The sequence below is a fragment of the Rhynchophorus ferrugineus genome, unplaced genomic scaffold (genome assembly GCF_030347505.1).
Source record: "Rhynchophorus ferrugineus isolate W39M unplaced genomic scaffold, kcgeb_rfMv2 rfM3, whole genome shotgun sequence".
NCBI lineage: Eukaryota > Metazoa > Arthropoda > Insecta > Coleoptera > Curculionidae > Rhynchophorus > Rhynchophorus ferrugineus.
This window is the reverse complement of record NW_027472582.1, coordinates 56,293,928-56,307,641: the sequence shown is the minus strand read 5'-3', so window position 1 is coordinate 56,307,641 and position 13,714 is coordinate 56,293,928. Positions and strand designations below refer to the sequence as shown.

General features: G+C 31.5%; 1 protein-coding gene across 10 annotated transcripts in view; it reads left to right on the top strand.

The window, feature by feature from the left end:
- Positions 1 to 13,714, top strand: part of sky (GTPase-activating protein skywalker) — a 207,937-nt gene that overhangs the window by 129,375 nt on the left and 64,848 nt on the right. For all 10 annotated transcript variants that reach the window (XM_076400870.1, XM_076400863.1, XM_076400868.1 and 7 more), the window contains exons 5-6: positions 2,028 to 2,174; positions 7,621 to 7,779. In XM_076400870.1, coding sequence (XP_076256985.1) covers positions 2,028 to 2,174; positions 7,621 to 7,779 — 306 coding nt within the window. The remainder of the gene's footprint in view (positions 1 to 2,027; positions 2,175 to 7,620; positions 7,780 to 13,714) is intronic.

Below are 13,714 nucleotides of genomic sequence, written 5' to 3'. Positions count from 1 at the left end.
ATCACTATATATTTGAAAACTGACAAATTACTTTCCGCATAGGTCTTCATGAGATATCATCATTGAGCAATATAATGCCTTTATGAATAATTTCAATGGCCTATACATCATAGACATAATATAGAACCTGAACAATGAATATGACGGGAGAAGCAGAAAGTACGTCAATCGGCTTCTACAGCCACTTGTACAATAATAAAACAATCAGCGAGTGAAGGGTTCTTCGCGTATAAATTTTAAATAATGTACAGGCGGTCTCTCCATATCAAATGCTTTTGATTAGAGAGAGAGGGAGCATAAAGCAGCGTGGACATTTACTTCTGATTTATAGCATCGGTATAATTAAGGCCATTTGGCTCGTTAAATGTATGTTCTCTGTGTAAAACTGTATTTCATATATGTCAAAGGCCAATTATTAATGAATTTATTTAAAATTATTCAACACAACATAAATTATAGTAAAATTATTCATATACAAATCAACTGCATTTATTATTTGTTTTGATTTATTTCTTGGAAATTCGGATATATACTGAACAGAATAATTGGAATTGTAATAAAACAGACAGGTTCCCGAGGATGAGTTTGGGCTTTGCAATAATTTTAACTAGTAGATCGAAGAGCAGATGACAAAAAAAAGCTATTGACACAGCTACTGTCGATGTGACCCAATATCGGATAGGATTTGGCACAATATAAATTAGTGATATTCAATGACCTTAGATAATCTTAAAAAACTGTATTAATTAGTGTTGGGAACTACCGACTGTTTAGTAATTGACTACTTTTTACTATCGACTGTTTCAGTCACTATTTTTGGTTCTGTGTTGATTAATTTTAAGCCGACTGTTTTCAGTCGCTATTTTTGGTCCGACTGATTTTGTTACTATTTACTATCGACTATATTAGTCTTTTACTTTTAGTTACAATTTTTGGTTCTACTAGTTTCATTCGACTGATTTTTAACGTTCTGGCTCTGTCATCCCAGCCGCGACAGCAGTATTAATACGTCAATATGTATTTACCAAATTGAAATAAAACTAAACGATTTAAGATAAAATTAAGAGTACACTTAAAAGGTTCGTGCGGTTCGCTTCAATCTTCTGATTTCCTGCGTGTTATCCAGTAGCTGTTCCATGTTGCTGTGATTTAGCAACCTTATTTCATGTTTTAAGGCGAATTATTGGATCACTTCGTGTATCCATTTGATTTTGAGGTCATCGTGCAGCTACGGTTACGTAGCGATAAGCATTGGTACTTAATCGTAGAACATTGTTTTGGATGCATTGGATTACTAGTTGGTTTTATGTTTTAGTGTCACCCAATATTTGCGCCTCATAGGTCCAAATTGTCTTTATAATTGATTGACAAACCAATCTCTTTGATTTTGGTGAAGCTACTCTCAGCTTCCACTTCTTCCGACTAACCAGTACAGTTGCTTAACTTTGAGTCCAATCTGCACTGGTTTTTGTCTAACGTGATGTTTCCGATGTAACCTACCATCGAGATGGATGCCGAAGTATTTAGTTGATTCTTTTTGAGGAATCGGGCACCCCTCAGATGGTATAATTAGGTTTTTGTCATTTCATCGCAACGAAAAATTAACATGGGTAGATTTGAAGCTATTAAACTGTATTTTTCAGTCTCTAGTCCATTTGTATGTCTTGTTGACTATTACTTGTATTTTTTCTACAATCTTAGACAGAGATACATCTTTTTTCATGATAACTGTGTCGTCTTAAGACACTACCCTGTGGAACTCCAGCCGAAATAAGTATTGATAATATCATGCGAGTCTCTAAATTGTATTTCGAAAAGATATGATTCCAGAAGTCGACAGTAATTCCGCGGTAGCAAAAACACTCACATGATATGATTATTTATGCAAGTTCTCTAGCATAAAGATATATTTGTATTCATCGGAAAAAACGTTTTAATTAAAATAATCATCGAAACCATTAAAACGTCAAAGAATTTATTAATTCAATTGTTTCGACATTTCTCTAAGCTGAGTAAAATTGTTTCAGAAAGGCGCAGCCGTACACCTGCAGCGACACTGTACCGCCGGTAGAGCTGAACGAATCTACATGGACTGGATCTGGTGGATTTTCCAGGGATTGCCATTCCAACACATCGTTAGGATAATGGATTGCTTCTTCCATGAAGGAGTTAAGGTAAATATATAAAAGTACCAATACCCTTTTAGTTTAATTGATCACGTTCAGTATACTCAATATTTGATTATTATTAGATATAGATTCACTAAAAATATTTATAATTAACAAAAATGGTCTTTTATATAATAATTAGTTAGGGGAAACAGTTATTTGCCAAAGTTATATAAGCCAAATTTATAACTTGAGGAGAGTTTTGAAGAGACCAGAATAAATGGAGTCGAAGCAGACAATTCCTTTCAGTTATTGCCAGTTATTTAAATCATGAATTAATCAAAATTTGAAGAATTAATCAGCTAATCCATCGCTTAGTTTGATTCAATCATTTTTTTTAATTCATATACGCAAGATCTTCATGTTTTCGTAATAATTATGTCTGGGCTATAATAATGGCTAATATTAGGCTCTGGGCCAATTTACCAATTTTTCTAGAGACATATAAATTTTAAAGAACCAAAGAACATCGAAATAAACATGAAGCAGTGGGTTACTTTCCATTCTTAAATATAATTTCAGTTCAATGTTTGCGTTTGGTATTTTCTCTAAATACTTATTTCAGTAAAAGCTTCATTTATAGGTCTTTAATCTCACGAAACTAGTATATAAGGTAAACAGTTTGCTCTTAGTTTTACTTTCATCATGTATAAATTAATTTAAAATGTTGAGTTAATTGATCGTAAGTTAGTAATGTTTTTCTTATCGTATGTTTTATTTATTTATCGTTGCTCTTACTAGAATGCATCTTATTTTCATTACTCTTGAATAGTTTAAAGTAGAAGAAAATAGTTTATATTAAAAAAAGACAGACACCTTTAGTAATTACCCAAATTTTGCATCTTGGCGAGCGAACACTCTTTTTTTTCAAGTTATTATGATCCTTTGGTAGAACCTTCTTACTAATTCTAACTAAACAACCATAATTTCATCATATAGATCAATCTTGTTCAGAATTGTATTTTTAAAATTTAAACTTCAAGCAAATAACTGCTCTTTGTATTTCGCTGATCTTGAATTGAAATATTTTGTATAATTTATAGAAAGCCCACCACATGAACACCTCTCTTGAGATCTTTCAAATTTCGGTTAGAAATTCTACATGTTCTTCTCAGAGGTCGTATACGCAATAGCAGGAAATTCGTTGGCTGTCAATAGTTTAGTTATTAATCCACAAGTAACGTTGGAAGCTATCGACTGAAAACGAGCGTACATACCGCCTCCAAATTCCCTATGCTTTGGCTCCAGAAGGTATCATGCCTCGGTCTCCAATTCGACCGCAGGTTCCAATGGCCAGCCCAAATTCAGCTATTTGCAAAGGCAATGGCGTGTACAGTTTACTGTTCTCACTCCTCTGCAGAAAAAGCAAACTTCCAATCCGCCAGAAAGCGAATCTGTATAAAATGCTGGACCGTCCGATCTGTCTCTTCGGAGCACAGGTGTGAGACATACGACTCCGAGAGACAACTTGTAGAAGCTACTCCAAATCTTCCAATCCAAAAAAGTCCACGCGTTGCTCAATTCCCCATTGTTCTCAAAGAACCCAATTCCATTCCCAGGAACGCGAACACCCATCTAGAATGAGGCATCCCGTTCATGAAAAGCTTCACAAACATGCTTAGTGTGAAGTTCTCCCTTGGGGCGTTATAACATGAAAATAAGTTGATTAAATGCCTACCCATCCATAAATATTGGTAGCTAAACCAAATGCGGCAATCCCAGTCGTATCCCAGGATCTCTCTCGTTCAACCAAACAAAACCCAATTTTCCTGAACCCGAAGCGACATTAGCAAAAGACCATTTGGTTCTAGCTGGTTATTCTAGAAAAAGAAAAAAACAGTGTTGGAAACTATCGACTGAAAACGACCATCGACCGATTTTTTAGTATCGACTGTTTCAGTCGCTATTTTCGGTCCAGCTATTTTTTATCATCGACTGTTTCAGTTGACTGCTACAGCCGATTTTATGTTTATATGTAAATATATGGTTTTATGTTTTGTTTATAATATGATTGTAAATAAAAATGTACATGAATATAACAGCATTTAGGAACCCCTTTTATCAATATTATTTATTGATGTAAAAGTATGAAAAGAACAAGATTTTGATTGATGAATAGTAAAATTAATTTTAACTACATTTATGATATCTTGACAACTATTCGGTCTTTTTTATTATCTTTTTAGATTTTCTAAGTTTCTCGATGTTTGTTCACGCCTTTTGAATGTTAAAACTTCTTTCGTTGAAATTTCAACTACTAATAATCTTAAAATATTGCTGATTAACGATAACTATAATTATTATTTTATTTAAAAGGGGTAGGGTAGTTAAGTAGTTCATAAAGATTGATTGAGAAAATACGAAACAAATATTTAGGTGTCATTACTCCATTCCTCTTTACAATAATGTCAAATATATAAATTATAAAAATAATCTCACATCTTTAGAAATTAAATTGCTTTTTTGAACATAATAAAATCCAGTAATTATATCTTTTCTTTCAAAACAAGTTCCAGAAGAAACACGAACCTCTCCGTTTCCCTTATGGCACGGTTAAAAAAAACATTCGTAAGCACACGTTGTAATGCAATGAAATGAACCAATATTCTAATATTAAAATAAGACGAAATTTATTTGGAATATTTATTCCATTCTTTTCTTTGCACTGCCGCTTACCAATTTAAAATTATTTAATATGAACTATCAATACAGCACGCAGAATCGAACATTTATCTCCGTCCTTTTCTTTGTCAAAATTAATACTATACATCTTTATCTTTTATAATGAATAGAAAAAGAATCAAAGCTTTAGCTTGTCTGAAATAGTAAATGCTCTTCAGTAGCTAGTTTTTTAGTATCGACTAATTCAACTGTTTTCAGTTTGATAGTTCCCAACACTATTATCAAGCTATATAATCGAAGTATACAGTCGAAAGTGGAGCAGCAGAAAGAAAAGCAGAAAATTAATAAAAATGCATAATACATACATAATGCATTCTTCCATAAACTGGTGGACTGCGGAAATTTGACCTACACAGCCGCAATTCAGGCTAATCTGGGTTGATTTTCTCGGTGAGCTCTTTAAAGTCTCATTTAAATAATTTTCATATTTTTCTTATTGATTGCATCTTATATTAAATATGTTTATGATATACATCAGTATGTATTTCCCAAATTAAAATAAAACTAATCTACTTAAGCTAAATAACACTATATAAGTTCATGTGGTTTTGTTCGTTTCAATCTTCGATTTCGAAATCTTGCATCACTTTGTGTATACATTTGATTTCGATGTCATCGTGCAGCTCTTCGTTGCTAACTCATCGATAAGCAATTAATCGTAGAACTTTGATTTGGGTGCGTTGGAGTAATCCAATGTTGGTTATGTTATTAACATATGTTATAAGCGATGTTATTAACCAGTAGGTTGATTTGATATTTTAGTGCAACCCCATATTTGCACCCCATAGGTTCAAGTTGGCTTTATGATTGACTGATAAATCAATCTCTTTGATTTTAGGTCAAGCTGAGATTATCTTTCGACTAACCAGTGCAGCTGATTAACTTTGAGTGTAATCTGCTCTGCCTTATTATCTAATATGAGGTTTCCAATTTAACCTACCATCGAGATGTATTCCGAGGTATTTAGCTGATTCTACTTGATGAATCGGGTACCCGTCAAATGATAAAATTAGGTTTTTGTCGCAACGCAAAATTAACATGGACAGATTTGAAGCTATTAAGCTGCATTTTCCAGTCTCTAGTCCATTTGTAGATTTTTATTGACCGCTACTTGTTCTTTTTCTACAGCAATTTTATAAATGCATATGACTAATACATTCTTTTTTAGCGACTAATGACAACGTATATGGTCTACGATGTAATTTATAGAAGGTTCAAAGAACAAAACCAAAGTTATTTTTTGTAATAAACACTTATGCACCCTAAAAATTATATTTAAGTTCAATTAACAAATAAGGTATTTTTTTCTCGACAAAAAAACATCTATTATATACGGTAGGCAAGGCATGAAATTATAAAACAGGACATCGTTTGCCAAGTGTTACTTTTACTGAACTGAAAATAGTTGAGCGGCAAAACAACCCGTTCAAAAATAAACGAACGTGTTCAGTATTTTACGAGGTTTTTTGGTCGAAGGAACTAAACATTCTCCAGTCATTAATGAAAATAATCAAAAATAAATTCGATCAAGATCGTTCGGCTAATACGAAAATATGCGAAATCGATGACGCCCCCTTAGAAAAATATATCGGTCCCATATTGAGGAAAATTGCCCCATTTAGAAATCAAATGCCACCATAAATTTTGGCTGTTGGATCGGTTAGAGTTTCATTAATGTACGTCCACCCCTGTCTTTTTATATTAATGGGATGTTATTAAGTCCCTTATCGGGTCATGGAAATCGAATTTACGACATATCCTCATAATTAATCATCTTTGTTAAAAGGATAAAAAGGAACCAAAATTGAACTGTGTTTTTAATAACTAGTGTTTATCTGGATTGTACTTGCTTAACATGAGCTCTGAACTTTCATCTCATACCGAGCATGTCTACTGATGAAACTTTAATGATTATCCTTTGATAATGTGAAAAGTTGGTCACGTACGATATTTTCTATTATCAAAAGAAAAGTGACACTAAGTTTGGTGGAATTATCCATCATGAACTGTTATTTTTACTTTTGCAAATGCATTTGATGTAATTCAGAATATTTTTTATAATGTATTTTGTTTTTCAATAAGATGAGGAAGAAACTTATGCAGCATTCGTCGGATGTCTGAAACATGTCATAAAATAGAACAAAGTAATATACAAAGGGAATATATATTTAGAAAAGCTAACGATAAAGCTATTTAGAGTGTCAATTGTTTGTATTCGAAAAGACATCAAACTACCTATTTATATGAAAGCGATTACTTTCACCTAATGTACCGTCTGCTGATGTCAAATTATGATATAATTAAGGATTTTTTGTCTAGTGTTGGTTACACATCGGAATATTCATTATTAAAAGCCTCTATTCTTCATTTAGTAGAATATTTTAAATAATCAACGTATACTAAATAAATTAAAGGAAACGACTAGATCGCTGTCAATTGCGATTATTTGAAGCTAAACATTAAAAGAAGTAGTTTGTTGCAATGCAAATAATGATTTAAATACTTAAATGAAATGTTGTATTTTGTTTCATATTAAATGGACATTGTTCTTGGCTCTCTAACTGTTTGATATTTGCCTCTTTGGCTCTCTGACTTCTGTCTATTTTTCTGGATATTACATGAAAATGTAAAATTTATATCTGTGACACCATTTTGTACTAATCTATAAGATTTTATACAATATGTTTAAAACATTATAAAACAAGTGTATAAAATGAAAAAAAAGTTGTTAACATGTTTTATTCGATATTAATTATTTATTTTGTTTCAGGTGTTATATAGGACAGCAATGGCTATTCTGATGCTTTTCCATAAATATTCCTCCACCAATACATCAGAATGGTCGGCTGAAATCCAAAAGAATGGTATTGACATGGCATTGAGTAAGTTTTGTCGTGAAATGCCAGTAACACCACAAAAAGTATTAAAGGTAAGTAAATGCTATTACAATTTATTACTTGACAACAATTGTTATTTTTGTAATTTTCAATGAATCTAGCCTGACCTATAATTTGTTTTGACAATATAATACGTAAGAACTAGATATACATCTAAGGGAACCCATCACAACTTACTTGGTGTCTCCAGTAATAAAATTCATACATTACGGTACTGTTTTTTTCTGTTAAATACACTTTAATGCATAGACGGGATCAAATGGTTTGCTTTTTTCAGTACGTCTTCTACTCAAGTGTTATCCAAGAGTTCTAGTATTTATTATATGCAGTTAATATAAAACTGGAGTCTCTTTGTTATTATCTTGATTTCCTGAGTAGGCAGTATCTTAAAGTCTCGATGTAAACAAGCAGCACTATATTTGGGTGCATCTATAATATCTTCTAGGATTTTATTATGTAAAAATTTGTATTTTTTTTATTACTTTTCGCATACTATAACTAGATTCTGTAAGTCCATATAAGTTTTAAAACTTGCTAAAACCATTTAGCCAATATATTTTACTATATTTCAGTTCATTTTATTTTAATGTGTAGGAATGTTGGTCGGGTCGGTCAGTCGGTCGAAATGTGTGGCTGTCGCTGCGATTATTTGTCAGAACACTCACTACTATTTTTGGAAGGAATTTGCACGAGAACTGAAAACACTGGTTGAAGAAATACTGTTTATTTCAATGTTAAATGATACATGTGGTCGACGGGAGAATTGAAAGGATATTAGGTTAGGTAGAGGAAGTACGGTAGCGCCGTGGAAGTGGTACTATTACAAGGGGATGGAGAAAAGAACAGAAAACGAGACGTCGTCGTGATGGTTACCGGCGTTACCAACCTTTGTACTTGCTGGTGGTGAATTCGTGATGGCCTAAGGGTCGTGGCAGTTGCCACAAATGTGCCGCATCCAACCGAGTTATTTGTATTAAATCATTATTATATTAATTATTTCAGTTTTTTTATATTGGCTGTTCTCTTTCACTTTTCATCTCTTTTTTGCAGTCAATTTTTTTTTGAACAAAGTATTTTAATTTAAACAGATGCTCTAAGTGAGATTAAACCACTAATTTGTAATAATTGTAATCGTGCCATCAAAAATGTAAAGTAAATCAATATTTTAATAAGTAGATCTATCAATAATTGTAGAAAGAAGTAATATATTTGAGTCCTGCATATAAATATATACAATATATAAACGTATAACATTCTGTTCTGTTGGTTCTGAAAGGAAAAAATAATTAATAACATGACCTGACATACACAAAGCGCTGAAACCCGTAACTTAATTTGAATTATTTTAAAATTACAACCACTTAAAGAATTAGCTGTTAAGCTTGTGTTTATCTTAACAGTCTTTTCGTCTACCTATTCTTGTGAGTCATTATTTTCCGAAATTAATAATGTTAACGACTCACTAAGAATCAGTTTATTAGATGACATCAATTCGACTTGCGTACTACCAAAATTAAATATCAAAATCACATATAGTCTATTCAAAGTTTTTTTAGTAATGCGTGGTGGATATTTGTGACATTACAATGTTGCCACATCAACTCTAAGTTTTAGTTCAGTTTGGCTTTGACATACAAGAAAATTGGAATATAAATAAAATAATTGAACAAAAATGTTATCAAATATAATTTATTTTAACATTATAGTACATCTAATACATATATTATCGAAGGACTTAAAAGTGCAATTAAGAACACGGGTATAATAGTTTGTAGGTTAGATTTAATTTGTTTACATTTAACTCTTTTCCACGCCACCCATGAGGTAGAGTTTTTACGCGCGTTTTTTTATGTAGTGTTATCCCCCTGGAGGCCTAATCCACCTAATCAGCAATTGTATATCTGAGAAACGTATTTTACTTTCATTTGAGAGCATATTTACTTTTTACGTTTAGTTTCTGTTTCCTTCGTTGCTGTGTTTACTTGGCAAGTCATCTTGGTACCATTGTATTTTTATTTCTTCTGCTACTACCTGTGTACACCATTCTTGATAAAATTAATCACTGAATTCTGTCTAATGCATTTACCATATCTACAAAACAGTTAATATTCATTTTCTCCTTATACGTTCTAATCTAATCTTATGTTTAATTTTGAACAATTACAATCATATCTGTGCACACAAATCTTTCACGCCCTACAATATCATTTTCTATAGTTATATTCAATTAATTATGTGCATAGTTTCAGGAATTTCCAGCACTGCACAGCATTATCACATATCCTGAAAGTTTCCTTCAGTCACTTTCTCTTTACGACTCACTGTCCAATTCAATCACTAAACTGTTAATTTCTAATCTGTCTAAAGCATGTTCACGATTCCACCATTTATCAATTACTTCCTTTGTACGTCTTATCGAGTTCATCTAAACCGAAGGTATTATTGTTGACAATGCTTCCTTCCACATATCCAAACAATTTTTGATGCCTTATATCTTATTATATCTTAATATTAATATCCTTCTCAACCAGCAATTTATCTGCAATTAACTATTAGTAAATATAATGCCCAGCAAAACCCAATTGATTGCTATTATAACTTTTACCCTTTTCCATCAATTTTTATTGTCTTTACACTTTTTTTTGTTACTGTCTTGCTAAGAGTGCCACAATAAACCATTTTGAAATATTAAAGTTTCTTATATTATTTTATGCCATTAATTGAATTCTTTTTAAGGTAATGTCTCGAAGTTCTATTAAACCTCTCCAAGGGTTATCTTTACACCATTTAAACCCTATACCCTGTAAGAGTGTATGTCTCATCCCTCAAAAAGCTGCATGTCCCCCAGTCTTTTTTTTATGTATACTTTCCAGAGAAGCAATTTTCTCTAAAATAATTTTATTAAATTATTTTTATATTGATGAAATAGTTTGTGTACTTACTGTTCTTATACATTTCGTATATTTGGTCTCGAATAGAGCCAATATCAAGATGGTCAATATTCGTCATTCACTTTGTATGTAGACGGGCTTTCTTAGGTGAATCTAACGTATTATTGTTCATTTTGTAAGCGATGTTATTCACAGTACCCACAGTAATATTTAGCACGGTAGCAACCCGCTAAAACATTTTCAATAAAATTGTAGGGTATTATTTGATATCAATAATTACCTCTCTAACGAAATTTACTGACAAAAGGGAGCCTCCGTTATCTCGTTCCTTTTCGAAATAACTTATTAAAGCTGCAATCAATTGGTGACCCTGAATATCTATTGTTTTCGGCATTTTCAAACAAAGTAATATGATACATTACGGAGCGAGTTTTTGAATTTATCAAAATAAAGGGCTAAAATTAAATAAAATAAAATAAAATAACAGGGCTGTTTACCGGTTTATAACCTGTAATAATTATAACTAATATTTTAAATAATTTAGAGTACATTTGACAACCGGACGGCGACCAGCTGTCAGACGTATGCAAAATTCTTGGAAGTAATAGTGATAAGAGATTTTAACTCTTACCTATAAATTATTGTAGCTGTATAATTAACCGCAGTTTTTAGATATAGTATAATGTTAAAATAAATTATATTTGATAACATTTTTGTTCAATTATTTTATTTAGATCAGAATTTTTTTTCTATGTCAAAGCCAACTGAATTGTCAGAGTTGATGCGGCAACATTGTAATGTTTCGACGTCACAAATATCCACGACGCATTACTAAAAAAAACTTTGAATTGACTATATATTATTTAGCATATAATGTTCAGTAGCAAAACTGAGGTGAAAAAAGCAAAGGAATAATGGAGGCGTTTAACATATTAATATTTTTGAATTATAAAGGGTAGTTTTAATAAATAATAAGTAGTTTTAAATTAAACGCCATATCCAATAAATGCCTTTTTAATGCGCTGCAGAGTCTGTATTAAACTTTATTTTTAAGGCTAGTAAGTTTTTTCTAGTTTCTGGAAATGCAATGAATTTTTCATGTGCATTACGTGGTCACTGACCCCTAAGTATGGATTTTTCTGATAGTGTTGGTATACACGCGATGTCGTGCTTGAAACTGTAAAATAAGTCAACCTGCTAAATAAGTAACTACCCTTTAAGTAATCGATGTTTTCGAACTCTATCCTGTTGACGAAATACGATCGTACATATCGTTTTAGTAATTCCTCGAATTTACATTGTTTGATTTAAAGTTTATGACTTAATTTATCGAGTTACAACTAGGGTTTTCTTATGTTTTGAATTGAATTTCATCCAAATTGTATCATCTTTATATCTGTTTGAGAAAGGGTGTTAGTGTAAAAGGAACTTAAATTTATTATTATTTTAAATATATTTTTCAATTTACTGTTCTTTCCAACTCAGAATATTACCTTCTTTCCAACCCTTGAATGCCCTTTTTGTGGAACGATTTCAAATTCTCATATTTTCTCTCAAAATAAGTTTCCTGAGTATTGAAGGAGAAAGAGAGTCTCAAATTTCTTGTTTTGAGGCAAATTTATTTCTACAGTATATTTTTCAGATCTACAAGACAATAATCGCGGAAAGCCAAATCTGAAAAATACGGTGGGTAGGGAATCAATTGCACTTTTATTTTGTCACAAGTTATTCTTTTTAAAAATAAAAATGGGATCATAGAAATATAAAGATATTTGTGTTTATAAGTGATTTGCTAATTTTTTGAATATCAGTAAAAATATTACTTACATATCAAACCATAGATAATTCGTTATTGCCTTACACTTCCTATTTATTACTCTTATAAATTGACACGATTGTTTTTGAATAAAAAAATGCTTATCTGTTGTTTAAGATATCTTGAAGATTTTAATAATAAATTAATGTCGTTAAATTAATATGCATGAAAAAACTTACTACTTACAGCCACTTACTATTTTTAGATATAATTCATAGCATTCATATGTGAAACTGAAGATTATTATTGTTCATGTTACATACTATTTTTAACTATCTTTCTAATAAAAAACGAATTCTGTTCCAACGCACCAATTGTATTAATTAAAACAAGTGGCAGATAGAAGCTTTCACTTAGAAACAAAAATGTTAATTTTTAGCAGCATTTCCTTCCTATTCAAGAAAAAATTATTACAATATAAAAGTATCACAAAACACCAATTCTTCAAAACAAAATTTGATATATGACGCGATGATAATGATTAGAAGCAAAACATAACCTACGCATACGAAATGAAATATATTGAAATGAATCGTCTATTCTTTGAAATATTATTTGATTTTGATGTTAGAACAGCTGCTGAAACATTATCATATGGAAGTTGTAGAGAGAAATAACCTAATATTCAATACATTAGTTTAGTGTGTTCAGTTATATTCGTATATGTAGCACAAACCTTTGATAGCATTTGGTACGACGACTTCGGTCATAAGCTATAGAAAATGTTACCGAAGCAACACACTGAACTAGTAAAATCATAAATATCATAGTCAGAATTTGTAGAGTGAAACAAGAGGAAGCCTACTCTACAGCAAAAGAAGCTAAAGTATGTGTAACACAAGAAGGTGTATTACGGCCAATTCCTTACCTACTTTACGCATGTAATATGACAGAAATGGAAAATATCACGATGGCTACATTGGCTGATTGGAAGGGAAAGAACTGAACTTAAAATGTAGCAATATAGAAAAACGTATTTGTTAATTGGACGAAAATCATAATTATTAGTACATAATAAATTAATATCATACAAGCAAATATTTAAACGTATATGGACCTACCGAATTCAATTTTAGAGGTGTTCCCCGATAAGCAATGTAAACACAATGCAAGTTTTCCAGAACAAAGTCCCAAGAAGTATAGTAAATGCACACAGATATTATAGGACTGATTACTAACACCGAGACCTTCAGACGTCGACTGTCACTCATGAAATCAAGAGAATCGCAAAGCATCGTAAGGAGAGACTCCATTGTTATG